Consider the following 27,129-nt stretch of genomic DNA (forward strand, 5'->3'; position numbering starts at 1 on the left):
CCTACTGAACACTCTGATGGGTCTTTAAGGACCCCACTGGATGTTAAAAAGGGTGATGGTGCAGCAGGAGAGTCCTGTAGATGTTTTTGACTTGTACCATGGCAGACTATAGCAGTCTGTATGAGTCAGTACTAACACTGAATGGAAACAGTAGTGGCGTTACACTGTGTAGTAGCTCATTGGTCTTTGCCTTCTTCCTGTTAGCAAACATATGACATTGTTACACAATCATCCTTTTTTAGCTGTGCTAAAATGAAACTAACTTTTTTTCTGTTAGTGTGCTGAATATGTTGATGCTTTTTATGATGATGAAAACTGTATTTTTCTAAACTGTATGTTTGTGCTTACAGATGTGAGTCTGGCAGAACACACTGTATTAATAATAATATTGTCTGTAGAGCTAATCCAAACACAATGTAACAAAGACTTTTGTATGATATCTGACTTTAAAATATACAAGATTTTAATTATTTCTCTGTTTGCTGTGTTATTCAAAGTGTTCGACCTCTGCTGTTGGTTCTGTATATCCAGATGAAGAATACACGTCTTATGATCAGTCAGTAACTGCTGCTGTCCTCACAGAAATTCCCAAACAAAATATTACAGAAGCTCTTCCATCTCCATTACAAAAATGTTTAAACTTAATAGTTGTTGTACTACATCATGTTTCAGCCATGATAGAAAATTTTCTAAATTACTCATATAGTACAGCATGTACATCACTTAATGCATCAATGCTGCAGAATTACTGCTAACATGTGCAACACCTGCAGGGGAACACTACCTAAATAAAGAATTCCAATATGTTATTGTTGTGGCAGAGGAATGTTCAATTAATATTTGTGAACATGAGCTATTCTCTCACTCTATCTAGCCAGAAACCAGAGAAGTAAGTCTCAAACTTATGATGTCATAGGGTATAAAATCTGGAGCTGCTCCACGGACAGTGAATGGGAAACTGATTTTGTGTACACACAGAATGTTTGTTTTCTTTTTTTATATTATTTTTCCCTATGACATCACAAAATTTTAGCAGCAGTTTTGGGATTTGTGAGAGTTGTTCATGTTTACTAACATTTTTGGACAGTCTTAGACCATAGGAATAACGTGTATGAATTTTGAAAATGAGCATAGTTCCCCATTTAATTCATTAACACCAGATTAAAAGCAATGTTTGATTACTGGTTTAAAGTTTCAATTCTGTTGTAACTCTAAGCCCACCCAGCATTACTGATGGGTTGTACATGTATAACCTACCCAACGGTGATGTCACAGTGTACAGAAACACCCTGGAGTACACTTCTACATCACTGAAGCAAAGGGAGTAGTTGAAAGAAAATCAGATTGTTCAGTTGACTGTTCAATTGCTCTAAGAGACATGAATGAATTACTGAATGGCGCTACCAGACACAGGCCCAGGGTGTCAGAGGGCCACGTGGCCTTCACTTGCAAAATGTCACTCAAATTAACAAATACAGACCAAGTAGAGTCAAAATGACCACAAAGAGATGCAAAGGAACTGCAAAGATGCACAAAATAACTACAAAAACAGGCAAAACAACCACAAAGGGACACAAAATTACCTCAAAGACAGCAGCTATAAAGAGATTCAAAACTACCACAGAGTCTGTGTCTTGCTCCTATGTAGGAGAGATGTTGGGGCCCTTTGCATCTCTGTGCCCAGGGGCCCATAGTCTTATAATCCGCCCATGCTTAGAGATGTAAGGCAGAGATACTGCATGCAGTGAGAGGGACAGGTGCATGCTGATGTTCTGAAAAAAACTGGAAGTTCATTACTGTAGTCTCTGGCCTGATTCAGTGTGGTCAACAGTTAGAGCTGCAGCAGAGGCTGTGACACACACCCAACATAGGCAATTTAGATTTTAAATCTTTTGAGCAGCTATTTGCTGCAATTTGTGTAAAACTGGCACTACTTATCTTGATGCCCATTCTTAATAAACTCCCATAAATCCACCTAGAAATCATAGAAAAAAAGTTGCTCCTTGTAACTCCAGAATTGACCTGTTTTGAAGTTTTCTTCAGCATCAAAGTGATGTAGTGATAGCTGCCTGTACCTCCATGGGCAGCTAGCTAATTAGGCTTGCTTTAAACGGGCCTTCACAAGAAAGATGTCTGTATTTCTTTATCTCTGTGCTGGAAAAAGGTGATGCAATGCATCTTTGTGCAGAAATCGGGAGGTATTAACATAAAAATTTGAAGGGTCGTTTGGTCATTGTTATTCAAATCTTAGCAAACCACACCCAATTGAATAATAACTAACACCATTTTGTCCTTTAACCTTGCATGTTTCTTATTTAGTCATGAATATTTAGAGTTAAATGATAAGGAAAAAATTCCAGGGGCTTAAATATTTCTTTCAGACATGTAATGACAAACTTATTCTCACCACTGCCATCATAACTCTGTTTTATTAGATATTTGGAAGCACATTAATCAGCATCCTCTCTCACACAGTTCACTCTGGTGAACCACTGAGTAATTATGAGTGTGGCTGGCCAGTGCAGCAGGTCTTATGATGCGTGAGGTGAAGTTATCAAAGCAGGAAGTACATACCAGAATCAACAGCACACAGTCACACAGATACAGTATGCTGGCTCATTTCACCATGACATTTTCTCCATTGTAAGAGCCCAGCTCGACAGCCAAGGTCGGCTCACCTAAAACTATCCACAGTTAAATAAGCCTCAGTAGCCGAGATGTTAAAATCTGGGTGAATTGGCCCCGTAAGAAGTATGACCCCTGTGGAACAACCTCACTGACCCCTCGTCCATCCTGCCACACCAAGATATGCTTCAAACCTTCATGGAGCAGAGAGCACTGGTGTTTATCTTCTTTTGCCTCTTTGCCACAGCTCTATATTTGCACCACAAGTCTTTGAAAGTAATTTCCCTGAGGGTAGTTAATGTTTGAAAACATTGTTACTACAGATGAACTGAAGCGTCCAGTGGCTTTTATGTTGGTCTCATTCTGGTTTCTATTTTTAGTTCGGTGCATGTTGAGGCCATTCTTTGCTAGAATGGTGCTGTGAAAAATACCTGGGGACATCAGTTATTAAAAATAGCCCCTTCTGTGTGTGTGTGTGTGTGTGTGTAATTGAACATTATATCTCCATCCAAGAGGAGACGATGAGTGCAGGGAGGCAATCCTGTGAGAGTTAGACATGCTTTAGCTTCAGTGTGAAGTCAATCCAACATGCTCCTTTATTTCCCTCTAAAAAAAAAGCATTTGCAAGAATTAATTTCCAGTTTACTCACTTATTAGTTTTTTTTTCCATCTGAGATCCTTTTTCGTCTTCTCTTCCTCTCTCTGGCCTTACTGTCTCTTCTCACAGACAACTCAGACATGGCAAGTTGCCCTGACAGCAGACAGACAGCACAAACTGATTCACACAGACTTTGTTTCCTATAACTCCAAAAGGACATGTGCTTCATTTAACCTGCCACAGATGCCATGCTGTAACTTCACTTTACAGGCCCCCAAGATGGTACCTAGAATGAGACATGGGAGAGGTATGCACCAGATTGAATAAGAAGAGATGGGGGAGAAGGGAAGAGAGGATGAAGGAATGTTGGTAGGGATGAGGTAGGGAGGATGATGGATGAAGGGAAGGGAAAGGGAGGGTGGGTCTAGAAATCTGAGACAAACAGAGCAGAATGGGTTGACCAGGTATAAGTAGGCTTTGCAGGTGATCAGAGGTGTGGTTGAGGCGTGGCCTTGCTCCCGAACCTAAGTTAACAAGTTAACTTCATCATGCCAACCCATCACATAGACCAGATATTAAGACCATAAAGACTACAGTGGTGGTTTGCCATGTTTCTTTTTGGATTTTGTTGGGCTTTATGTGAAGACTTGGTTCACTTTAAAGGGCCACTCCACCAATTTTTTATCTACTTGTCACAAAGAACCTGTGAAATCAACTGTTTGTCAAGTCTGAGAAAATGACCCAGGTGATTTTCCTTTGAGAAATCTCAGTCTGGACTGGGAGGTGACAGTTTTTAAGGGAAAGTCTGTGATACAAACAGGTTGCATCGGGTTTGAAAGAGTTTATCAGGTGGGGAGGATGGAACAAAAGGTTGCAGGTTGCATTATTAACTTGGAACTTGAGTCATACTAGGGAGCAAAAGTCTGTCTCTTGTCTCCCATTTTGAAGCTTTGAGTTTTGTATCGTAGCCATCACCGTCTTGGGTTTTTTCGATCTGCTTGCTCTTGACTTAAGCGGTTTGTTTACTTTCTCCTCTTGTGCACTGAGTTGAACTGCCAAACAAAGTAATTTCACTCACCAACGGGCTTAACCATGGTTAATACACCATGCCGAATGGCCCTAGAAAAGCCGACAAGGGCTGACCAAGTTTATCTTGGGTGCATCATTGTTCATTTGTATATGTTCTGCCATCATACATTTGTGTTTGAGGATGTTGTGAATAGTACAATACTCAATGGACAGGTCATTGTAATTTAGTGTCAGGCCTCTGCTCCTCACAGTTGATCTCATCTAATTAGTGGTGTCAGCTGACTGTTCATCACACCTGGTCGTAATCTGTCTGTGTCTATATCTGTTCTGTTCCGCTCACTGACAGCCTGACATTGACTAGTCTTTTTTCAGTGTCAGCTCTTTTTCTCGCTGCCTTATTCAGAGTTTGTTGTGATAAGTCACCTTTTTATTGAGAATTTATAGAGGTTTACTTGTGCCTTTATTAACTGTAAATAAATATTTTACTAATGCTTTAAATATCAGTGAAGACCTGTCAAATAAACATTGCTTTTGCTGGTTAAACACTCTGTCTGATAGCTAAAAAGCTGACAGGGTTTTTTGCAAACCTGGCAACCCAGGTTTCCTATTGCTAGATAATAATGGTCTATAAAGCCTTAGTAAAATATTCATTAACCATTTGTAAAGCCAATGTTTACAACTTTTAAGCCCTCCATAACGTGTGACTTGAAAGTGGTATCCATGTGCTACATTGCTGCGTACATTTACGCCTCAGTCCCTCTAAAAAAAAAAAGCTACCTGTGTTTTATATTTTAACACTGTAGATTACATCACTTAGTTACTAAAGTAACTTATATGCACTACATGAGTTAAACTCGTCTTTTTGTCTCTTCCCCTCCGTCCTGTTCATACAAACTGGTCGACACTTCCTGTCGGTGACTCTCCTCTGGCCCTGAGAACTGCTGCTTACACAGTGTTGCCGGGTGAAGAATGGGACAAATCATGCATACAGCAGGGGGATCGACGGTCAGTCAGTCTGTCAAGTTTAAAGACAGACACACACACACACACACACACGCACACACACGCACACATGCATACACAAACACACTCTCTCCAGTCTGAGTGCCAGTGATAACACAGCTCAGCGCACCCATCTCCTCATTTCCCGTGTCCTCGTCCAGAGTTGGTTCTGGCACTGCAGCTTCCGCTAACAGCTCCAGCCAGAGACATCAGAGCAGGACGGTATCCGCTCTGAGGTGTGTGACTGTGCCGTCTCCTCTCTGTTCCCATAACCCAGCATGCCCTGCTGCCCCTTCACCCACTGCCAGGCAGTGAAGACAGGAAATACACAAGTGAATGAGCAAACCAGGTGAATGTGAAACCTCAGTGACGCTCCAGCAGGAATCCGATAAACATCTATTGTATCCCATCTTAATGTGTCCTTGCATGTCCTCAGGAAAACAAGAGGTCAAAAGGTCGGCACACATCAATACATCTAATGCTAACATCAGAGGAGGAGATCAATGTTATTGATCCAAAGCAGTGCTCCTTAGATGTGTCGTAAAGGTTCACCCATAGAGGTGCCACTCATCATTTCTGACACAGTTCCCATGTGTTTGTATTGTCACAGTCAGTCAGCATGAAGGACACTTAATGGTTTAAGTTGGGGGACGCTGACATGCAATAAGCTGCTGTTAATTAAAAGGTGAATATCTGAAGTAAAGCCCAAAATTTAGAAAAGGGAGTTAAGTCAAGAACACGTGGTGTTGACTTCAGCTGTTTTTCTCTTCAGTTGTTTAAATGCTTTTTGTTTTTACTGTTTCAACAGCTGTTCTTACATTTCAGTTGTTTTAATGTGTCTGTAAAGTTGCAAAGTTGTACTGTAAAACTCAATCTAAATACAGTGGCTGTGGCTGATGCAGCAGTCCTGAGACCAGCCCGTCACTTATCATTTTAATATCACAGACGACCTCATAAAGCCAAACAGAATTACCGTATGATTACCAAACTCCATCACAGGGAAATTTGCTTCCTAATCATCTTTTGTAATATTACACAAATACACTTCCTTGTGTCCTTCATGAGCAAATGCTAATTTGGTGTGCTTTAAAATTGGTGTGTGAATGAGGAGGTGCATTATTGAAAAGGCCGAGAACAGCTGGTGTATCCTGATCAACATGTGGACTTTAACCAGATCTGGAGGGAGCCCTCTGTGGCCTAGACTCACAAGTCAGTCTTTAGACGCTTTGTTTAACTAAAGGCGGAGATCTCTGATTGTCTGGTGGCGAGACTATCTGTGGCCCGACATCCTGCAGGGTGTGAAGTAAGGAAAGGTGCACTGGAAAATGATATGTTGACTCTAAAATTCAAAATGAAGATCTGATTGCGTAAACAACACATCCATCAGTGTACAGCACAACACTTCCCTGAATGTAACGGTTTTTAAAACATTATCTTGAAAAGTTCTTGACCAAATTTAAACCAGATTTTTGGATAAATCATCTTTTTCTTATTAAAGCACTGCAGGTAAGTGTAAAGGTATGTAGTATATGTGTGGTCCTGTGCAGAGGTAGTTTTCATGTGGGAACTTGGTTATTAGAGTCAGGTAGGTTAATCTGCATTTTGCCAATAGGTTAAGTGCAAGTAAAAAGTAAGAAGACAGTGTTAGGTTTAAAAATGTGTAACATCGAAAATGTGGACTTCACACAGACGATAGAATTCCCACTGTCATGGAAAATCTAGACGTCTAAATTGGCATCGTACACTATTATCATCATCTTTGGAGCAAAAATAACCAAAACATTTCTTTCACACATTACATGCACAGTTGCTTGAGCTGAATTTATGCTTCACTGGTTTCTGTCCTTAAGAAATTCTTATAAGATTCTTTTCCTGCACTTGGCGGATCAAGATGTGTCCTGCACTGACTGCCACACTCACAAATCACACTGCTCTACATTCAAACAGCTTCTCTCCACATGGCTCAGGTTCTCCACCCTGTGGTGGCAGAGTGTACCTGTATTACAGCTGCATGTTCACGTGTTAATACTCTCATGTGCTTCCCGTGACTTCCTGTATGTTTTCAAGTTATCAAATTATAGCAACAAAGTTAAGACACCCGTGTATTTGTAACAAAGAGACCACACAAGCAGTTATGAAGCAGTTAAGGTTTAGTATTAAAAAAGGGGGAAATGAGCTATGAGGCATCATTAACTATTTACAATGATCAGTAACTACATAAAAAACAAACGTATAAAATGCAGATCTGGTTTGAATATTTGCTGCAAAAATTAAAAAGAAAAAAGTTTAACAAAACTTTTCTTGACTTTATCTATAAAAAAAATCTAGAGTATAAAAGACAGAGCAGAAAAATCTATAAAAACTGAGTTAGCTGCCATTAGCGATCAGGCGATATATTACAGGAGTGACAGATGGATGATGCATAGCTGTTATATATCATCTACTATGTACAAAGTTCAGGACATTTCTCACACATGTGAAGAACAAGAACAGAACAAAAGAAAATATAGTACAACCTGTGGAAAAGACAAAGTGTGACAAAGTGAAGACATGACGATGGAGGAACAAACAAACCAGCCGGGTTTACATTCAGAGGAATCACAAAACAATCGTAGTTTCATTCGTTCTAAAACACTCAGAAAAATAATGCATCTGACACAGTTACATTAAAATCACCAAAGATAGCACGATAAAAGGTAGTGGTAGAGTTTCCTCTTTAACCTGCCTCTTCATCTTTCTTTGGGTAGTGGTTTATTTCTCATGAGTTTAACTTTTAAACCAACATAAAATGAAGAGAATGACAGGTGGACTGCAGCTGTGTCTTTTGCAGTCCAGGAAGAAAGTGATATGGGAAACAAAACCAAGTCACACATCCACACACACGTCCAGCTAACTTCCCACCCCCAGGTAGACAGAAGGTGCATCTTAAGTGACTAACTTAACTTTAAAGGGGAACACCACTGAAAAGAAGAATTCCAATGTTATATAACTGTCTAGTTTGCTCCCTTTTAAATACATGTATTTACTTTAAAGTTCACTGTATAAAAAGTGAAGTGTGATTTGTGTATCTATAAGTGTGCACGTGTACATTTCTACAAATAAATCACAAGTACATGACTGTATGTGTGTGTGCATGTGTGTACATCAATCTACTGGACATGACAGTTGTCTGCTTGTTCTTTCTCCCCGCCACTTGGGGAGAGACATTTCCTGTTGGAGCTGTCTGCAGAGGGACTCTGGAGGGGTATGGGCCCCAAAGCCTGTGGAGGAAGAGCAAGATGAAACAGACGAGAATATTAAGAGAGTGAGAGTAAAACCACAACCAGATTGGAGGTGACCTTCTGGATTAAACACATGCAAAGGGACACAGTCATCAGTGTGGGTCAGTCCTCTTGAGTTTTGATCAGAAACCTCTACATTCTCTACAACTAAATCACCTGTGTTTCACTTCATCGCACTACTCTTCCACTCCTCAAACTGTGAAAGCAGCAGTGGTGGGCGAGGTGCGAGGACAGATCCAGTATTTTTACATATTTAAACATGTCTGGAGGGAAGCTTTTATATTTCAGTTTGGTCTCTGGGTCATCTGATATTTTCCTCAATATGGAGGGCAATGTCAGTTTAAACACACAAACAAGAAGAAACAGCGATACTAACATTATTGCAGGCACAGTGTTGAAGGAAAACAACTTAATGAAGTTGATTCACTGCATTTAAGAGCTCACCATTTCTGTTGACTAGTGAGTGTATGTTCATTTTGTGTTGCTGACTGCTGGGGATAGACGGCACAGGTGGAATATTTTACTGTGTGTGTGTGTGTGTGTGTGTGTGTGTGTGTGTGTGTGTGTGTGTGTGTGATAGAAAGAGATGGTTGCTGCTGCTCACCTTGCCGTCAGGTGCAGTCTGTCTGGCAGCCAGTCGAGGACTGCAGCGCTTTACTGTGGTTCTCCTCATGATGAACGGACTGGCCTCGCCCACAGGAATATCAGCAAAACCTGAGAGTACAATAGATGAGTTCAAACAAACTGGCACCAACACTGAAATGGCTCGACTCTGTTGTTAAACCTGTTAGGTAAGCTTAGCTATATGATGCTAACAGTTAGCAAAAGCTACAACCCATACAGTCTGTGGTGTGGTGAAGTCAACAGTGTATTTGATGGAGCTGGAAGTTTAGCGTGCTATAACATCTGAAAGTATGGCTGTATTACACACACCACTCCATTCACATTATGGGTATCAAATGAAGTACTCTCTTTTAAACATTACCCCTGCCTAAGAGTCATACAGTATTTCAAACCAATAGAAATTAAGGCAGAGCATTTTAACAGTGCAAGTTCCCTGTAAACATAACATTTTCCTAACTATTCAAGTTAGAGGCTAATCAAACTCTATCTCACTAACATGAGAGGGCACACTACTAAAACTAGGACTCACACTGGAACTCACTGGCACAGAAAACTACAGGTGCCTTTTTTTCCAGTGTTGGTAACTTGTGACACAGTTGTAGCTACATTACATTAACAGCCAACACGTACCTCTCTGCACCAGCTCAGGAAGTCCCTCTGGTCTGAACTCCTCGTCTTCCTGTTCAGTTCTTGGCTTGGGTGTTGTCACTGTGTTGGCTTTGATCTTCTTTGTCAGGTTGTGCAGGGCCTCCTGGGCACTGTCCTTATCACTGATGTCACCATGACCCCGTTTCCCTGACGATGACCCCTGAGGAGACCTCTGAGGTGTTGAAGGAGCCATGTTCTCAGTGTTGTCATCCAGTTTCTCTTCCAGATGTTTAGAGGTAGACTTCCTTCCTGAGCGCCGGGGGCGAGTACTGTCAGTGCTGCTGGAGTGGATGTTAGCTTCTTTAGGACGCTGGTTAGCAGTGAGCTGCGTCAGCTGTGTCGTCAGTGCATCATTGGTCTCTTCCAGCTTGTGGACTTTAACCATCAGGCTGCAGTATTTATCCATGCTCTCGTCTGCCTCCGTACTTTTCTCCTCCAGGAGTTTGTTTAGTTCATCCAGCTCACTCTTCATCTCCTCCAGCTCTCCGTTTCTCTCTTCTAACTCCTTCTTCCTTCCCTCGAGAGCAGCCTCAAGTTCTTCCACCTCTTTAGTTTTTTCTTCTGCCTCCACCTTCTTCTGCTGCAGGGCAGTCTTCAGGTCTTCCACTTCCTTCTCTTTCTTCTCGGCCTCCATCTTCAGCTGGTTCACGTCAGACTGCACCTCCTCGCTGCTCTTTCCGTCAGCTGTAAAACAAATGTGACCCATGTTTACGAAATTATTCAGCTGTACCTTCTAAAGAGTCAGTCTTTATGTTTTCAGGCAGTGAAGGTCGGAGCATTTAAGTCTGTCATCCTTCGTCAGATATTTTTAATTTTAAGACAATCAACCCTCATCTTTCAAATCATAATTAGCATCATATAATAAAACATAATTATTCCATCATCTATATTTTTCATATTATTGGCCTTTGTCTGGAATTTATTTTGTAAACCGAGAATGGACCAAAAGATCTAATTAATTCAAAGCTTTTTAAATGACACAAAACAATTTTTTAGATGTGTTGTCACACCTGGGCTGTTTAACATCTCTTGCTTCTCCTGCTCCAGCTGTTTGCAGGTCTTCATCCAAAGACTCATCTTGCTCAGGGCGGAGTCTCTTTCTTTAGACAGACGAGCAGCCTGAGATGTTAGCTCGGACACCTGAAATGGGTGGACATAAAGTATAAAGATTTAGTCATGTGGAAAATAAATACATACATAAATAAAACAAGATGTCATTCTCACTTATATCTTGTGTGTAGGGTCATTTCACTAATTTTTTGATACATGCCGAGTGGTTGGACAGTCACAGAGGCCATACAATTTCTTAAAAGACACCAGTGTAGTTTATTTTACTTTTCCCACTGAAGCCTGTGAATGCATCACCTCACTCGTGTCTCATTCAAGGCTGTTTTAAGGATGATTTAAGAGGAGCTGGTGGAAACTGCTGCTCTGACATTATGAACCTGTTGTTTTGAACAGTGCATGTACTTAAGCGACCCATTCTGATAGTGTTAGATTCAAATTTTTTTTACAGGATTGAAGGTGACACAAACAGGTAAAAGTAAACTAGTGATTATGCTTTAAATCGACGTGGTGAATGGATTATTTGTGTGTGTACCTGCTTGTTGAGCTGTGCCGCAGACAGCTTGCATGTTTCTAACTCCTTCTCCAGAGAGGACACTGTAGACTGAAGAGTCTCTTTCTCTTCTCTGAGTTTCTCTTTCTCTTCTTCTGCTCTTTGCTTCTCTTGTTCCAGTGAAGAAAGAGCTACAGAGAGGTTATTTTTCTCCACTTCAATCACAGAAAGGGATGACTGCCATTCCTGTTTTTCAGCTTCTAACTTCTGGTTCTTCTCCTCTATATTTTCCTTCTCTTCCTTTAGTGAAGACAGAGTTTGTTGCATGTCACTCTTCTCCTTTTCTACCAAGGAGAGGCTTGACTGAAGCTTCTCTGTCTGATCAGCTAACGCCTCCCTGTCTTGCTCTAGTCGTCCTTTCTTTTCTTCTACAGATGCAAGAGTGCACTGCAGATTATCTCTCTCTTGTTCCACTGAAAACAGGGTTGAGTGCAGTTTCTCTTTTTCCTCTGCCAGCCGTCTATTTTCTTCTTCTATCTGTTCTTTCTCAGCCATAACAGACGAGATGGATTTTTCTGAGGCATGTCTCTGCTCTGCCTCCTTCTGTAGCAGTTCCCTCTCTTCCTCTTTTACTTTTATGAGTGTTTTAAACTCCTTAATTTCTTCCTCCAAGGCCTCAATATTGTTCCTCAGATTATTTCTCTCTTTCTCCCACTCTGCTCCCTGAGAACGGAGCCCCTCTCCTTCCATCTGCCAAGCCTCCAGAGAGGACTGCAGACACGTTTTCTCTCTCTCCATCTCCACCAGCAGAGACTGCATTCTCTCTTTCTCCCCTTCAGCTTCTGCACTTTTTTGTTCAAGGCTGATCTCTCTCTGCCTCGAGGCTTCCAGCTGTGCCTGGAGGTCATCCATTTGTCTCGTTTGCCTCTCCGCTTCCTCTCTCATTCCTTTCTCCAGCTCTTCTACCCTGAATTTCTGTCTTTCCTCTTCTTCTCTTCTGTCCACCTCTGCCTTCTCCAACCCTCTCTCCAGCTCCTCCTTAGCGATCTTCAGTTCTTCTATCTCTCTGTTTTTTGCCTCCAGCTCTCTCTCCATGCGTTCTTTCTCAGATCTCAGGTTGTCCAGCGTGGCTGAGAGCTTGGATAGTTCTTCACTGAGCTCGCTCTTCTCCTCCTCCACCTGAGGGTCAGGAGATGGTGAGGGTTGAGGACAGAGCAGCAGAAAGTTTGTAAAAGGAAACACACCAAGGGTGGAGGAGAAAATCAGGATGGAAAGGAAAAGAGCAGCATGAGAGAAGGGAAGATTAAACCTGATTAATACATTGCTTAGTTTATGACAGTCATGTTTATTATGATTAGAACATTAAGAAAACCATCACAGACACACAGCAAAGGGCATCAGATAATATGAATATGAATGTACCTTTCTCCTTTCCTCCTCCAGATCAGCTTTGTCTGTTTCGGCCTGTGTAAGAGAATAAAATATCTATCTTTAATACTAAGTGAGCAAATGTTGAGCCTTTATTTAACCCCCACATGTGAATTTTATCCAGGCAGATGTAGTGGTTGTTTCTTTTGACAAAGCCATGTTTACAACAGAATACCTGTAGCACAGCGTCCTCTAGACTTTGCTCTACATCTTCCTTCTCACGCTCTAGGGCATCAATGCGATCCTGCAGGGAGTCAGACTTCCTCTGGGCAGCTAGAGAGGTAGAGAGTCACATTTAGATCAACACCTCACAAAAGCCAAGATTATGTGCAACTTCATATCATAGTAAGAGTCACCTTTGAGCAGCTCTCCCATCTTCTTTTTCTTCCTCTCGTCCGACTCAATGCGGACCTGGAGCTTTTCAATGCCAGTCTTCATCTGCCGGACCTCATCTTGTGTGGAGTTCAGACGAGAGGCAATCTCTCCTTTTTCCAGTAGAGAGGACTCCAGAGACTGTGAAAGACGGCACACTTCTCCCTTTAGAGCCTTGAGGAAAAACAGGACAGCAATAAAGAGGATGAGAAATTGAACCGCATCTGAACTTTCTGAGGGTTTATTAGTCCACGCACTCCGTACTAAAGGCTTGCCAATGCTCTGTAAAACACAAAACGTTTTATATTGACTTTAACTGACCAGATAGAGAGCAAGCTTTGAGAAAACATGTTCTCTCATTAAATTTTAACACCCTCACCTCTATAGTGCCGACCATGGACTCAGTGCTGTGATTGGCTGAGGTGTGGTTTTCTTTGATCTTGTCAAGCTGCCTGATAAGTTCCTCTCTCTCTCCACTCTGTTGGGATATTGCCTGCTCCAGTGTCTTAATCTGCTCCAACAGCTGTAATGAAAGAAGTTAATGGAATGAAACATCAAAAATCAGCAACAGAAGAAACCAGGTATTTTAACTGACACAAAGGATTGTGCGCTGGTCCCAAACTCTTTAATGTTTCATGTACATACCTGTTGCCTCTCTGTCTTCAGTTTCTCCATGCTGCTTTGCAGGGCTTCATACTCCTTCCTCCCTGCTCTGATGTCATCCTCTAGGATGGAAATTAGGTTTCTGGTGTCACAGTTAGTCTTCTCCAGACTGTGAACTTTTTCTCTCCATTGGCTCAAAGACTGGTTCAGATCATCTCGCTCCTCGGTGCAGGACACAAGTTCAGACCTCAGCTGGGTTGTCTGAATGAACAGAAAGATTTAAAAGATTGATCAGTAAGCTTAAAAAAAACACACACCATGTTCAATCATGTCTTGCTTTAATTGATAGTTTTCCCATACATGCACATAAACTTAGCCCTTATACATAGTAGTTTGATGTTTTAGCATGTAAGCTTTTGGTGCTCACCTCTGTCATGAGTGTCTCTATCTGCTGCTCCATGTCAGAACAAGTCCTCCTCTGTGTCTCCAACTCAGCCCCCAGTTTGGTCCTTTCCCCCTGGAAGGTCTCCAGCTCAGACTCCATGCCCAGGATGTGCTGCTCCAGGTTGGCTTTCTCTGAGCGAACCCTCTTCAGCTCACTCTCCTGCTGAAGGAATTTCTCATCCCATCCACCTACAGAAACAAGAAAATATCAAATCAATACAAATGTCCAATAACACAATACAGACGACAAAGACTGCATGTTCCTTTATTAAACATGTTGTTCAATTTAGGCTCCAAAATTATAACTCACCAAATGTGAATAAAAATACACAGTGGTGAATAAGACAAATGAGGTCAACCACTATTGAAGGGTTGCTGAAATAAAACTACTTCACTACAACTGACCACGTTTGTTTTTGCATCAGCACTGAACTCTGAAGGTGGCATGCAACGTATGACTAATATTTATATCACAATGCTTTGACTGATCCTTGATGTCCACTGTCGCATGGTTAAACTGCGTTTGCTTTATGTAGCTCGCTACTCAGCTTGATTACCATTGGTGCTGTTTGGGTACCACAGAGGAGAATTTTTGCGAACCATAAAGGGTCTGCAAGTATGTGTTGGCACATTGCTGGAGTAGATCAGCACGGTCAAGTACAGTCAAAAGTAATTTTACTGAGAAGTGGTGCTTCACAGATGAGGGGGTGACACACAGCCAACACAACAAGCTGCAGTTTTTGACACAGATAGGGCAGGAAGGGGATGATAAACTGTAATCTGAAAAGGAGGAAAATATAGGAAAATATTTACCTTTGGTCATCTCCAGTCCCTCCAACATCTCCATAACATCAGCCAGCTGGAATTTAGCTGTTTGCAGCTGCAGAGTTAATGTCTCCTTCTCTTCTGACAGCTGGGCCAGCTAAAAAATGAGCACACAGCATCAGTCGGTGTAAAATTATATTTATTACCGATATGTAAGTGGTATTGGGCTTTCTGCAAGTTATTCCTCCTACCTGTTTAGCAACGTCTTTCTTTTCCTCCAAAGCGATGTTCAGCTTATGTGCCGCACCCTGTGCCTGCTCCTCTGCTGCGTGAACTTTCTCCTCTAAGTTCTGAACCTGGACTTCCAGTTCGGAGGTCAGCTCCATTCTGAGTGCAAGGTCAGACCTCAGCAGGTCAAACTCTGAGCGCAGGGTCAGGAGCTCTTGTTTTGGGATCATTTCCGTGAAGTGGTCTTGTGCCTGGAATGCCTCTGTATCTGACAGACATCATTACTCAAATTTTGAGCAAATATTTCATAGTGTGTATCAGACTGCATCTTGATCAGTGTTCACTGTCAAGCCTAAGTCCCTGGAAGTTTAAAATGGGTTGTAACATTTATCTTGGCCTGAGCAAGAGCCCAAAGCTTTACTTTTTTAAGTTTCAAAAATTTGGATCCCCTTCACAAGTTGAATTACCACCATTTTTGCAGAAAATGCTGAAATCATGAGTCTAAAGTGGCAGTGTGAAACAAAGTCAATAACCCAAGAAAACACCCAATTATTGAAACTGCAGTCATAAGCACCATTTAATTACTCACCAGAGGATTCTGACTCTCTTGTCTCAACAACGGAGGACGATGGCAGAGAAAGCTCAGTGATTTCAGGTTTACTTCCAAGGAAATCTCTGGCAGTACCGCTGTCTTCAGGAAGCTGCAAGAGAGAAGACAAAATTAAAACTCTATGCACAACATTCCTTTCTAATAGAGAAATCAGTAGCAACTATCTGATTACATTTATGATAAAGCAAATATTTCCAATCTTAACCCCATGCCAGCGTCAGGGCTAAAGGACATGAAGTATTACCTGCTCTGAGGACTGCTGCTCCTTGTTACTAGTGGTTTCCTCCCGCTCCTCGTGCAGTTGTTCCTGGATCATCTCTTGCTCACTGATGTCCTCCTTCAACACCAGCTTTGCCTCACTAGCAGGGTCAAGGGAAGTCAGATTAATACATCATGTAATAAAGCACATACATTGTGCTTTTTCTCATCATACAGCTCATTGTACCTGAAGGCTTCGTCAGACTGGAAGGAAAGTTCACCCAGTTCAGACATCATGGTGCTCAGCTGTTCCTTTACTGGAATGGACTCAGAGTTGGTGCTTGTATCAAGTGTTGGCTCAACATCAGTCTGTCCTGATGCCTCAGCTGGGGAAACGTTACAGATCATTTAATAGAAATGTATGTATTCAAATTGAAGCAGCAGCTGTGGTTCATGAAAACCTTTAATCTAGTTTTGGTTTATGCTCACCAACAGTTTCTGTCTCCTCAGACTCCATGTAGCCGATTGCATCTCCCAGCTTCTGGGTTCCCTGCAACTCTGAGAGCTGCTGTATGAGGCCCTGTTGTTGGCCCACCTGTTCCAGCAGTGAGTCGTACTGCTGCTTGAACACAGTCAGCTCCGTCTGTAAGGCCGCCAACTTCTGGTGAAGTTCTGCCTGCTCCGCCTCAAACTGTTGGCTCCTGTAATACAACATGAAACTGATGCTATTATTACTCCAGCTAAAGTTAGTAGAAAACAAAACATTTAATTAGGCACAAAAACATACATACATACATACATACAGACAATTTTAACTCTAGTGACTTCTAAACTAAAGATACACGTACCTTTCTCTGTTCTCCTCCTCGGTCTTCTTGTCCCTCATTTCAAGCTGCTGTTTAAGTGAAGCCACTTCAGCTTCATGCTTCTCTATGCTATCCTGTAACTGCAGCTTCTCCTCAGATAATTGGTTCATACTAGACTGTAGTTTGATATTCTCTTCGGTCAGTTGATTGTAGTTCACTTCCAGCTGAAGCTTTTCCTCAACTACTCGATTCAAGTTAGCGACAGAGTTGTCTTTCTCGGAGGTTAGCTCACTTAGTTTAGCCTCCAGTTGGGCTTTCTCCTCGTTCATCAGATTAAGTGCAACATCTAGTTGGGCTTTCTCCTCGATGACCTGTTTAAGGGTCAATTCAGCTTCTTGTTTCTGCACAATCATTGCATCGATGTTCTGCTTTTCCTCTGTTAATTTCTGAATGCTGGTCTGCAGTTGTTTGTTCTCCTCAGACAGCTTGCATAAGCTGGCTTCCAGCTGTTTCTTTGCTGCATTTACTTGAATCATTTCAGTTTCCACTTGCTCTTTGTCCTCTGTTACCTGCTTCAGCGTAGTCTCAAGGTTGTTTTTCTCTTGTTGTAACTGGTTAAGATCATTGTCTTTGCCCTCAGTTATCTGCCTGAGAGTTTTCTCTAACTTGACATTTTCCTCTGTGGTCTGGCTGAGTTTAGACTCTAAAGCAGCAACGCTCTCCTCCAGCTGTTTTTGATTGACAGCCTCCTCTTCCAGACGCGTTATTTCACAGCTCCTCTCCATCAGCTCCTCCCTGGCTGTGACAAACTGTGTCTCCAGCACTGAGTTCTGGGACTGGACCTCCTCTAACCGGGTTTCCAAGACAGAGACCTGAAAAAATTAGAGTTTAAATCCAATTAGGGATGAGACACATTTAAATTAAGTGATTTTGATAAGACTTTTCTGTAAGATGGTGACTCTACCTGGGCTTTGCTGTCCTCCAGTCTGGCCTCCATGTCAGACATCTGGGTTTGGTTGTGAGCCAGCTGAGCCTCCAGTGATTCTATGGTTCCCTTCAGCTCCTCCACCTTACTGTCAAAAGAGGTCATGGCAGTCTCGTTGTCCTCCAGGTCCATTTGCAGCATCTCCAGCTGCACCTTTATGACATAAAAAAAAGCAACAAGATTTCCAACACATTCATTTACCAACACCACGTTATCAGCATTTATTGCCACATATAGAGTTTTATTTTTGGAGCTGGACTGTTCATCAGGAGCTCTGTTGGAATAAACACCTTTTAGTTATACATACAAAAGAGCGTACTCTGGATACAGAGAGAACAGCAGAATGCCAGGTGGAGTGAAAGTACAGCAGCACTCTCATTTTTGTCCAACTTTTTTCAACCGACTTCACTCCCATTTTTTTGGGAAGATGACCTCTTCTGATTTATCCATTTGTTACAATACTCCAGGCAAAACTAACATAATATATCACTGTCTCCTCTCTATGTATAAAGATTGTGGACACATAACATAACCAATCAGTAACCAACCTTGATTTTGTTCATGGCAACCACCTTCTCCTTCAGAAGATTTGAAGTTTTGGTCTGCTCTGCCTCTGCTTCATTGAGCTTCTCCTTCAGACTCTTTATCGTGCCGTCTCTCTCTTCTATGCCGCGCGAAGCAGCCTTCAGAGTCGTCTTCATGGTCCTGATCTCCTCCCGTCGAGAACTGGCTTCTGTTTTAGCAGCAGCTGCTGATTTCTTAGCGGCTTCGAGCTTCTCTTTGAGGATCTTTTCTTTGTTGAGGAAGCTTTCAACCTCCAAGGCGTGACTCTCAGACTCTTTGCTCATCTTCTCTGTGAGCTCTTTGACTTCTCTCTCCAAAGTACAGATCAGATTGATTTTCTCTGTAAGGGTGTTCTCCAAGTTAGACTTGATTTGAAGAGTGGAGGAGTGACTCGTCTCGAGAGCTTCTAGACTCTTCTTAAGGTCAGCGAGGGACTGGTTAGCCACATCCAGTTCATTCTTCAAGACTGGAACCTTCTCTGCTGCATCTTTGCTTGCAGTCAGCTCTTCTTCTAAGGAAGATATCTGCTCCAGAAGGTTGTTGATCTTCTCAGTAAGAGCCTGCTGGAGGTTCTTCAGAAGAAATAGATTTAAGTTTATTATTCGTAAGCACAGAACATTGTATATATGTAAAAATCTACTACTAAACATAATACATTTTTTAAATAGTACAATAATTTACCTCCGCCTCTTTCTTGGTCTCTTGAATTACATTTTCCAGCTCAGCCTTTTCCGTCTCTAGAGACAAAATCTGAGCTTCCGCCTCTCTGAGCTGCCTCTCCTTCTCTTCTGTGTCGCTCTGCAGATCCTTCAGCTCCTCCTCTAACTGCTTGAGCTCTTCTGTTTTCTTCTCATACATCTGTTTGTGTTCCTCATCACTGTCTGACAGTGTCTTAATTTGTCTCTGCAGCTCAGCTCCCAGCTGCTCCTGGACCTTCAGGAGCTGATCTGTCGAGCTCACCTGAAACATGAAGAGAAGATTTAACTATATGGCTTTTCATGGGTAAGACAAAAGAAAGGAAGAAGTACCCAACATAATGCAAAAGCACAGAGCATTGTAAGGTCAGCAAAATAGCTTAAATCTGCTAATGAAATTAGAAACACTCAGTCATAATACTCCTCTTCTTCTTCTTGCAAGTGCAAGACATAATGTTGGGTAATGCAAAGATACTTTGATCATAAAGTACTTATTGGTCTTGAGATCATTTTGTACCTGACAATATACTGCAAACCATTAAAACATAATAAATAAATACACCAAAAAAGCCCATGAAAGTGAATCAACTCAAAAAAAAAAAAAAAAAAAAAAAGTCAAAAAGAAAACACTGCCGAATGTATAAAAAGGATGAATAACTGGTAATCTGTTTAAAATAATTTCTGTTGCATTCCACTTCAAGCACACCTGATTTTTGGTGAGCAGCATCTCTTGCTGAGTCTCCTCCAGCTGCAGCTTGAGCTGCTCAGCCTCTTCAGCCTTTGCTGAAACACTCTCCTCACACTGTTTCAGCAGGGCAGCCTTCTCCTCTGCCAACCTGAAGTTAGACACCAAAAACAGAGATGATGCATGTTAAAAGCAAGATATAGTTAAAGTTTCCCCAAAGTATTCAATGGAGGTACAGTTTTTATATCATACTTGTATGATAAGACACTAATTCACTCCTAAGTATTTATTTGTGGCTGTATTATACTTTGAAATCCTGCTATCTTATGTTGCACAGTGACACAGGGCAGCAATAATTCCTCTTAGACGTAGTCTCAGCAAAAACTAAACTTTAGAAAGTTTGTAATGGTAGGATGTTGTATTGGAAAAAGAGTTAATTAAAATTATTAACTAAACAACAACAACAACAACAAATGAATCTCCCACCTGGCAGTTTGCTCCTCTTGCTGTGCAGTGGCCTGAACCAGGCTCTCTCTCAGCTGGCTGATCTCTGCTTGTCCCAACTCGACCAGCTGGTCTTTGGAGCGAAGCAGGTCGCAGGCTGTCTGGTGCTCTTCCTGCAGCTCTGTATTGGTCCTCTCAGCCTGCTCTGCTCGAGTTATTTCCTTCTGCAACCACAACTCCAGACTTTTGACCTGCACAGGGGAAAAAGTAAACACCAGATTAAACTACTCAACAACTATCAGTTCTATTGTTTGAGGTCCGGTCAAATTTTTTTAATATATTGGGTATCCTGTGCTGCTACCAAGACCAAAATCTCAATAACACTACAGTGTAATTCAGTGACGCAGAAAAGTAGTTTATTGTCTAATTCCATTACAAAACAAGGAGGAGGAATTCCATGTTTTTCAATTAACACATTCAACATTTCACATGTACAATTAATACAAATAAAATACAAATAAACCAAATACAATGAATCACCTGTGCTTCAAGCTGAGCCACTTGCACTGCGACATTCTCCAGGTCTTTGGTGTGCTTCTGTCCAGCCTCAGAGAATTTAGACTGGAGCTCGTTGTAGTGATGCTCTCTCTCCTCCAATTCTGTGCTCTTGTTGAGGAGTTCTCCCTTCAATGAATCGAGGTGAGCAGACAGACTGGCCTTTTCTCCCTCTGCACTCAAGAGCTGCTTCTACAATAGTGACCAGAAATGTATTCAGCCCACAGAATCTCCAAAGCAAGCGGTAATTAATGGCAATAATACAACACATCCGAAATGCAGTGGGCAACACGGGTTAAAGATTTTTTTTTAAACAAATGGACTTAAAGGAACAAATTGTCATCTTTAATTATGATTTTCTGTGCAACTGGAATCATTCAAGGTTTTGTAAACCCAACATTTAACAGATTTTGGGGTGGGCAGCTAAACAAACAGGTTATTTCACTATGTGTCTGTGTGCAAAAAATGACAACCTATGTTCAGTACACAGGCTTAGCAATTTGGATAAACTGTGTGATTTATCTTTCCTGATAACTTAAGTGAATATATTAGGAACCATAGCACCTTACCTTAACTTCATCATTAGCTTCATTCAGCGAGACAAGACTTTTCTCCAAGTTGCCAATTTTGTCAGTGAGGTCTTTTTGCACAGCCTCAGTTTCATTAATCAAGGTCTCCTTTTCTTTCTTCCACTCCAGCAGAGCTTCATGTTCTTGTTTCAGTTCCTTAGTCTCACTCTGACTTGCAGTGAGATTGGATTTCAGCTCTTGGCACTCCTTCTCCATTACTGTCAGCCTGTTGGTCAGCCTCTCTGTCTCTTGCTTCTGTTTCTGCAGTTCATTCTGGGATCTACAGTGAGATAAATACATTTATGATGATTGAGGAGCAAGTTACATGTAGCACAGTTTGCTTTTTACTCTTTCACAAAGCGTGACTCAGCATTGTTCTTTTCTACCGTAAAACTATGCTTACTTGTCATTTTTGGTCTCTGCATCAGAAAGTGTCTTCTTAATGTTTTCCAGCTCTCTGGATGAAGCCTGAGTCAGCTGCTCCAGTTTGGACTGAAGTCTCTTCAGCTCGTCCGCCTGTCCTTCGGATTTTGCTAAAGAGCAAAAACAAACAAATTAAAAACTGAGATTCTCTGAAATAACTGCTACCATTGCAATTCCTACAAGGAATATACCTTTGAGGTCATCTAGTAATCCCTGGGTACGTTTGAAGCTCTGGTCTGCGCTCTTCTTCTCTTCCTCCAGCTGACTCAAGCGCCTGCTGCTCTGATCCAACTGAACAGTCACACTGTTCTTTTCTCTCTGCAGCTCCTGAAGGGAGGAAGACATGTAGAGAAAACATGAGTGGTAGCAAAGAATGACTGAATGATTGAATTTCCCCTCAGGGGGATTAATAAAGTATATTTAAAAAAAAAAGAAAAAAGATGCTGACAGATAGTGGGGATGACTGTGTGAGAAAAAAGGTGGAAGGAGACGTAAAGAAAAAACTGAGAAAAATAATGTTAAATAGGTAAGACCTAATTGTAGTGTTAAAATGAACACGTACTGAAACCTTTAAATTTTAACATTAGGTGAATATGCTACTGAAAGCAACCCACCTCCATTTTCTTGCGGAGGTCCTGCTCTTTGGTCTGGCTGGCCTGGAGGCTCTGCTCTGACCTCAGCAGTCTCTGTTTATGCTCCTCCACTTCCTTCTCCATCTGGCTTTTCTGGAAGCACATCTATAAAGGGGCAAGAGCAGAGAAGACTTACGATGAGAAGGCAGACGTACATCCAGGGGCAGAAAGTCTGAGAAGTGTGACACAAATGCCAGGTACAAATGCCCTTAACCCTTCAATAGACAGAAGTTGATGTAAACAGCTGAGACTACAACTGAATTTCCTTTTTTTAAGCATTCAAACATTTCAGAAAATGTGATCTGAAAAGGTTAAAGTCAGCGTTCTCTACATTGCCTGCAGTTTGCAGACCTTGCATACAAACATAAATACTTAATACTGCATCAGACAGGCTCTCAGAGGTGAAGCACAGGACACAAGTGGAGCAACAGAAAACACAGTAAATGCATCTAACACTACCACACCCTAAACTGTATTCCACTCCGCCTAAACTGAGTCTCATACTCAGCCATTCTTGTAGCCAACATCAAAATAAATTTGGACATTAGCAGCATCATTGAGGCAGCCAATCATATTAGCTACACATCACAAGACTAGAAGCTTATATACAACCCTCAGAGAGGGTTCAGTGACTTCCAGCTTATCCAAGTTGTTGGCTGTGTGAAGAAAGAGTGAATCAGAGTAGATGAAGGAAGAGCAGACTGGATACGTGCCAAATTACCTTCTCCATGTCAGCCTGCAGTACATTGTGGTCTTTTTTGGACTGTTGGATCTCTTGTGTTAGCTTGGTTCTGGTCTGGTCCAGCTGCTGTTCCAAAGCCTTGCGAGACGTCTGCAGCTGGGCTAGCTCCTATACGAAATATAACAGAGACAGATTCAAATTTTAAGATACATTTTTATTTATGATATTTAGTAAAACCTACAAGCATTAAAGGTCTGATACTGATGTTCTGACTCCAGGTTGTTGCACCTTTTGACTGTCTTTCTCTTGGTCCTTGAGTTTCTGCTCCAGGGCTCGTTTGCAGCTCTCAGCGTTGTGCCTCTGACAGCTCATCTCCTCTGAGACTTGCTTCAGCTTCTGCTCAACTGATGAACACTAAGAACAATAAGCAGAATCTCTGTCAGTCATTTGCATGTTTTCTTGTCTTTATCTGTCTTAGCACCTATAAACTTAGTTATCAAGCAGAAATAGGACACAAACAATAAGTATCCCGTGTTAATAAAGTGTCAATGTACTCATCATCGAAGCCTACCTTGGCTACAACCTGCTGGTGTCTGTCTGTGGCCTGAGTCAGCTCATGGCTGGTCTTAGCCAGGTCTCTTTCCCGTTCAGTGAGGTCTTTGCGGGCCTGGTTCAGTTGGGTTTGTAGCTCCTGCAGTTTGGAGGCCTGGTTACGAATTTCCTTCTCCTGAGTGGACAGATTCCTCTCCAGCTCTGACACACGGCCACGCAGCTCTGATGAAAAAAGAGTAAAAATTTAAGTCCTGTTGCTGGACATGATCAGGGTATTTAACTCCAAACAAACCAGCTACATTCTTCAGTGGTAGTAGATGTGCAAAATAATAGGCTCCCCAATATTTCATGTAAAACACACTATAAAAGATGTTATACCAAAACAAATTATAAATAGTCCACCTTGGTTGATGCTCTTCAGCTGCTCCATCTGCTGGGAGGATCCACCCGGACTCTGCACTGCTCTGGTAGAGCTCATCCTCTGGCTGGTTTTGATAGGCGTCTCCTCGTGGGCATCCCACAGGGATGTTCCCCGCCTCTTCAGAGGTGTTTCCATTTCCATTCCGTGAGACTGGCGGCTCTGGCCCTGATCCTGCGGTTGCCATGGGAATATGGACGATCCAGTTTGGCGGGCAGCAATATCCTTGTGGCTCACACTGACTGAGGACTGACTTAACAGCTAGAAGAGAAGAGACGAGTCAACATCATGAACTCCAAAACACAAACAAACATGATAAATATATTTAAACAATGTACTCACTTTGACCTGCAGGACTTTGAGTTCAGTCTCCAGCCTTTTTCTTTCTTCCACCTCTTGGCTGTATTTCTCCTGAAGCTCTTCTAGTCTGTTATCTAAGGAACGCAAATACAAACATCATGTTAGGGCAAAATGACAAACTCATCCTGAGTCACTCAGACACGAGTCATTGGCCCATAAACAAAAACCCCAAGAATGATTTACGAAATACATATAGCAGGAACTTTAGACAGGATAAATACAAACTGAAATACCCTGCTTTCCGTAGGCTGGGACAGGAGCTGGGGTAGCAAAAGTTTTCTGTGGAGTATTGTAGGGTTGAAGGTCAGAGGAGGAGGATGACAAAGAGGAAGAGCCAGCAGGCTGCGAACGATCCAGTTCATTTTTGTACCTGAGCAGATGGAAAGACAACAAAACAAGCATTAACAGTCATTCAGGAGTCATAATTTCAGTGCTGTCCAACAAGTCAAATAGTTCATAATCCATTCATATTAAGCATGACTAACTCAGGACTTGACGAAGCAACATGTCACAGGAGCTACATTATAAAGTCTCCCTCTCTTCTTACATAAAAATGCATATCAACAGACACTGAACTCACTTCTTGAGCTCCTGCTCCAGTCGCTCTATGGTCTTCCTGCAGGAATTCAGCTGACCATCCAGGTAGTTCACCTGGGTTCAGAAACAGGAATTAGATATGTTTTTTTCTTCCAATACATCTGATTTTATAAATACATCATTTGTTGGCTTCAAGAGTATCTATAGAATTTGAATACTGGCTGTTGATTATCAGTGATCTAATTACTGAATAGCAATAAACTGCAGCAGATATTTCTTTCTTTCTCTCATACGTAACTGACCTGCTGCTCTTTGACTCCGAGGTCATGGACAGCCTTTTGACGAGCTTTCTCCAGAGAATCACAGGACTCTACTAAAGACTGGTTCTCTCTTTTCAAAGCAGAGGTCTCATTACGTTCACTGTCCGCCTGGAGAGGGAGAAACAAGGAGGATTAAAAAATTGTTTGTCAAAAACAGAGAGGAAGACTTATTGCTCAAAAAAGGCATTCACTTCCATGAGCACTGTTGGTTTGAGGGATACCCCCCCCCCCCCAAATCTTTTGTGTGTCTGTATTTTTTTCAGGTACAATTTCCACTACTGTTAGGACATGTTAATTGTGCAATATCTAGACATCCATCAGTCAATAGTGTCAAATCAGCCATTCAGTCTGTCTCTGTATTACATTCTGCTTCTTTTTGATGCTTACATATTATATTGCTTTGTGTTGTACAGTTTACTTATTTTACATACTTATATATTGTTTTGTACTTTTTTTCTACTGATGCTTCCTGTTTGCACTATCCCTCTGCTGTTGTAATGTGCACATTTCTGCTGTGGGGCAAATAAAGGATTATCTTATCTTACTCTGCAACAGTAATTTCCCCAAGGCATTAAATGCTGTTTGAATCATCTGCACAATTAACCTATGTTCAGTCCACTCATCTGTTCCTCTTGAACACTGACCTTCTGTTTCTGTTTCTGCAGGGCAGCCTCCAGGGAATCCAGCTGAAACTGTTTCTGGTTCCTGTCCTTCTTCAGTTTGTCCAGCTGGCTTTCCATCTCCTGGATCTTCTGCAGGGCTTTCCCTGGAAGTCCATCCTTCCACTCCTCCACCGCCCAGCTCATGGTCTATAACCTGACTACACACACATCAGTTTATTTGAAGGGGGAAACACAATATTGCTCTGCACAGTGCCTGAGCAGCTTGTTAATGACACCTATATGACCAATGAGTAACGTTAGTGTGATAACATGAAGTATAAAACATATGATGACAACCAATGTTTTTGTCCTAACAAGAGTACAACAATGGCCTGAGAGAATTCAGAGGTAAATCACATTTTCTATAGTTTTAATGCCAAAAAACCTTGGTTATTAGACACAGGTGAATTTGTAATTGATTAACGTTACTAGAAATAACAAAAACACTGTTTGGCTTCCTAAGCCTGGTGTTGATGCATAACACCGACACTTTATTTGTAAAAACATACATAACAGTAACGTTAACGTTTACTTTGAGACTAAGTATGCTAACGTTAGCCACCGTCATTGGTTAACGTTATATCAAAGCGTTATCTTTAACCAACGATACAAACCAACCATTGTGAATTTAGCATAACGAACTCAATTTAGCGTCAATTTGAAACGCTACGTTAACAACAACAACTGTTTCTGTTGAACTAACGTTATTCCTAATATCCTAATATTAGCGTTAACGTTAACGTCACGGGGCTCATCGTGGTTTTGACAAACAGTAAATTTTACGCAAAGTTCGACCAGTTAACGGTTGGAGATGATAAATGTGTTGTGAACTGACACATGTGTTAACTTTAGTTTTCTCTCAAATTAATAATACAAAAGTTAAAATTAAAGAGAGCTGTACTTACTTTGGGCGCGAGGTGTCTTTATCGTTCTCGGACTGTTTGGGTTGTTCTCGTTGGAAAATTCAAACTCCACGCAGCTGCATGCCCATTGGCTAGTGTGTGACGTCAGTCAAGTTCCTCTTTTTCTTCTGTGGGTGCTATGGCGGATTGCAATACCAGCTTTTAGGTGCATACCGCCACCCAGCGTATTGGAGTATACAAAACACGATCTGGTTTAGCAAATAAAATAAAATAAAATAAAATAAAATAAAATAAAAAAATAATGTTTGTTTTTTTATTTCCATACATTTCCACTGCTGTGTAGTAATGATGGCATCACCACACC

The 27,129-nt window shown here is 41.6% G+C and overlaps 1 protein-coding gene across 2 annotated transcripts; it reads right to left on the reverse strand.

The window, feature by feature from the left end:
* Positions 1-7,386: 7,386 nt before the first annotated feature.
* On the reverse strand, positions 7,387-26,867 carry cenpf (centromere protein F). 2 transcript variants are annotated; one of them, XM_033626731.2, is made up of 38 exons: positions 26,808-26,867; positions 25,885-26,060; positions 25,223-25,348; positions 24,964-25,034; positions 24,617-24,753; positions 24,366-24,457; positions 24,008-24,284; positions 23,625-23,827; positions 23,342-23,467; positions 23,093-23,221; positions 22,354-22,476; positions 21,931-22,066; positions 21,720-21,849; positions 21,317-21,596; positions 20,733-20,939; positions 20,235-20,443; positions 19,770-19,899; positions 19,050-19,328; positions 18,353-18,940; positions 17,784-17,957; positions 16,862-17,691; positions 16,503-16,714; positions 16,261-16,399; positions 16,060-16,174; positions 15,795-15,906; positions 15,229-15,467; positions 15,026-15,134; positions 14,196-14,401; positions 13,811-14,029; positions 13,545-13,688; positions 13,150-13,339; positions 12,969-13,066; positions 12,788-12,829; positions 11,408-12,544; positions 10,818-10,947; positions 9,790-10,491; positions 9,140-9,249; positions 7,387-8,514 (listed from the first exon to the last, which is right to left on the reverse strand). In XM_033626731.2, exons 2-38 carry the CDS (start codon positions 26,044-26,046, stop codon positions 8,404-8,406), a joined length of 8,424 nt encoding a protein of 2,807 aa, XP_033482622.2. In that variant the 5' UTR covers positions 26,047-26,060; positions 26,808-26,867; the 3' UTR covers positions 7,387-8,403. The 2 variants fall into 2 exon arrangements, with proteins under 2 accessions (XP_033482622.2, XP_033482609.2); XM_033626718.2 differs by having other exon boundaries at positions 15,229-15,473.
* Between the last annotated feature and the right edge of the window lie 262 nt (positions 26,868-27,129).

Source organism: Epinephelus lanceolatus, chromosome 2 (genome assembly GCF_041903045.1).
Source record: "Epinephelus lanceolatus isolate andai-2023 chromosome 2, ASM4190304v1, whole genome shotgun sequence".
NCBI lineage: Eukaryota > Metazoa > Chordata > Actinopteri > Perciformes > Serranidae > Epinephelus > Epinephelus lanceolatus.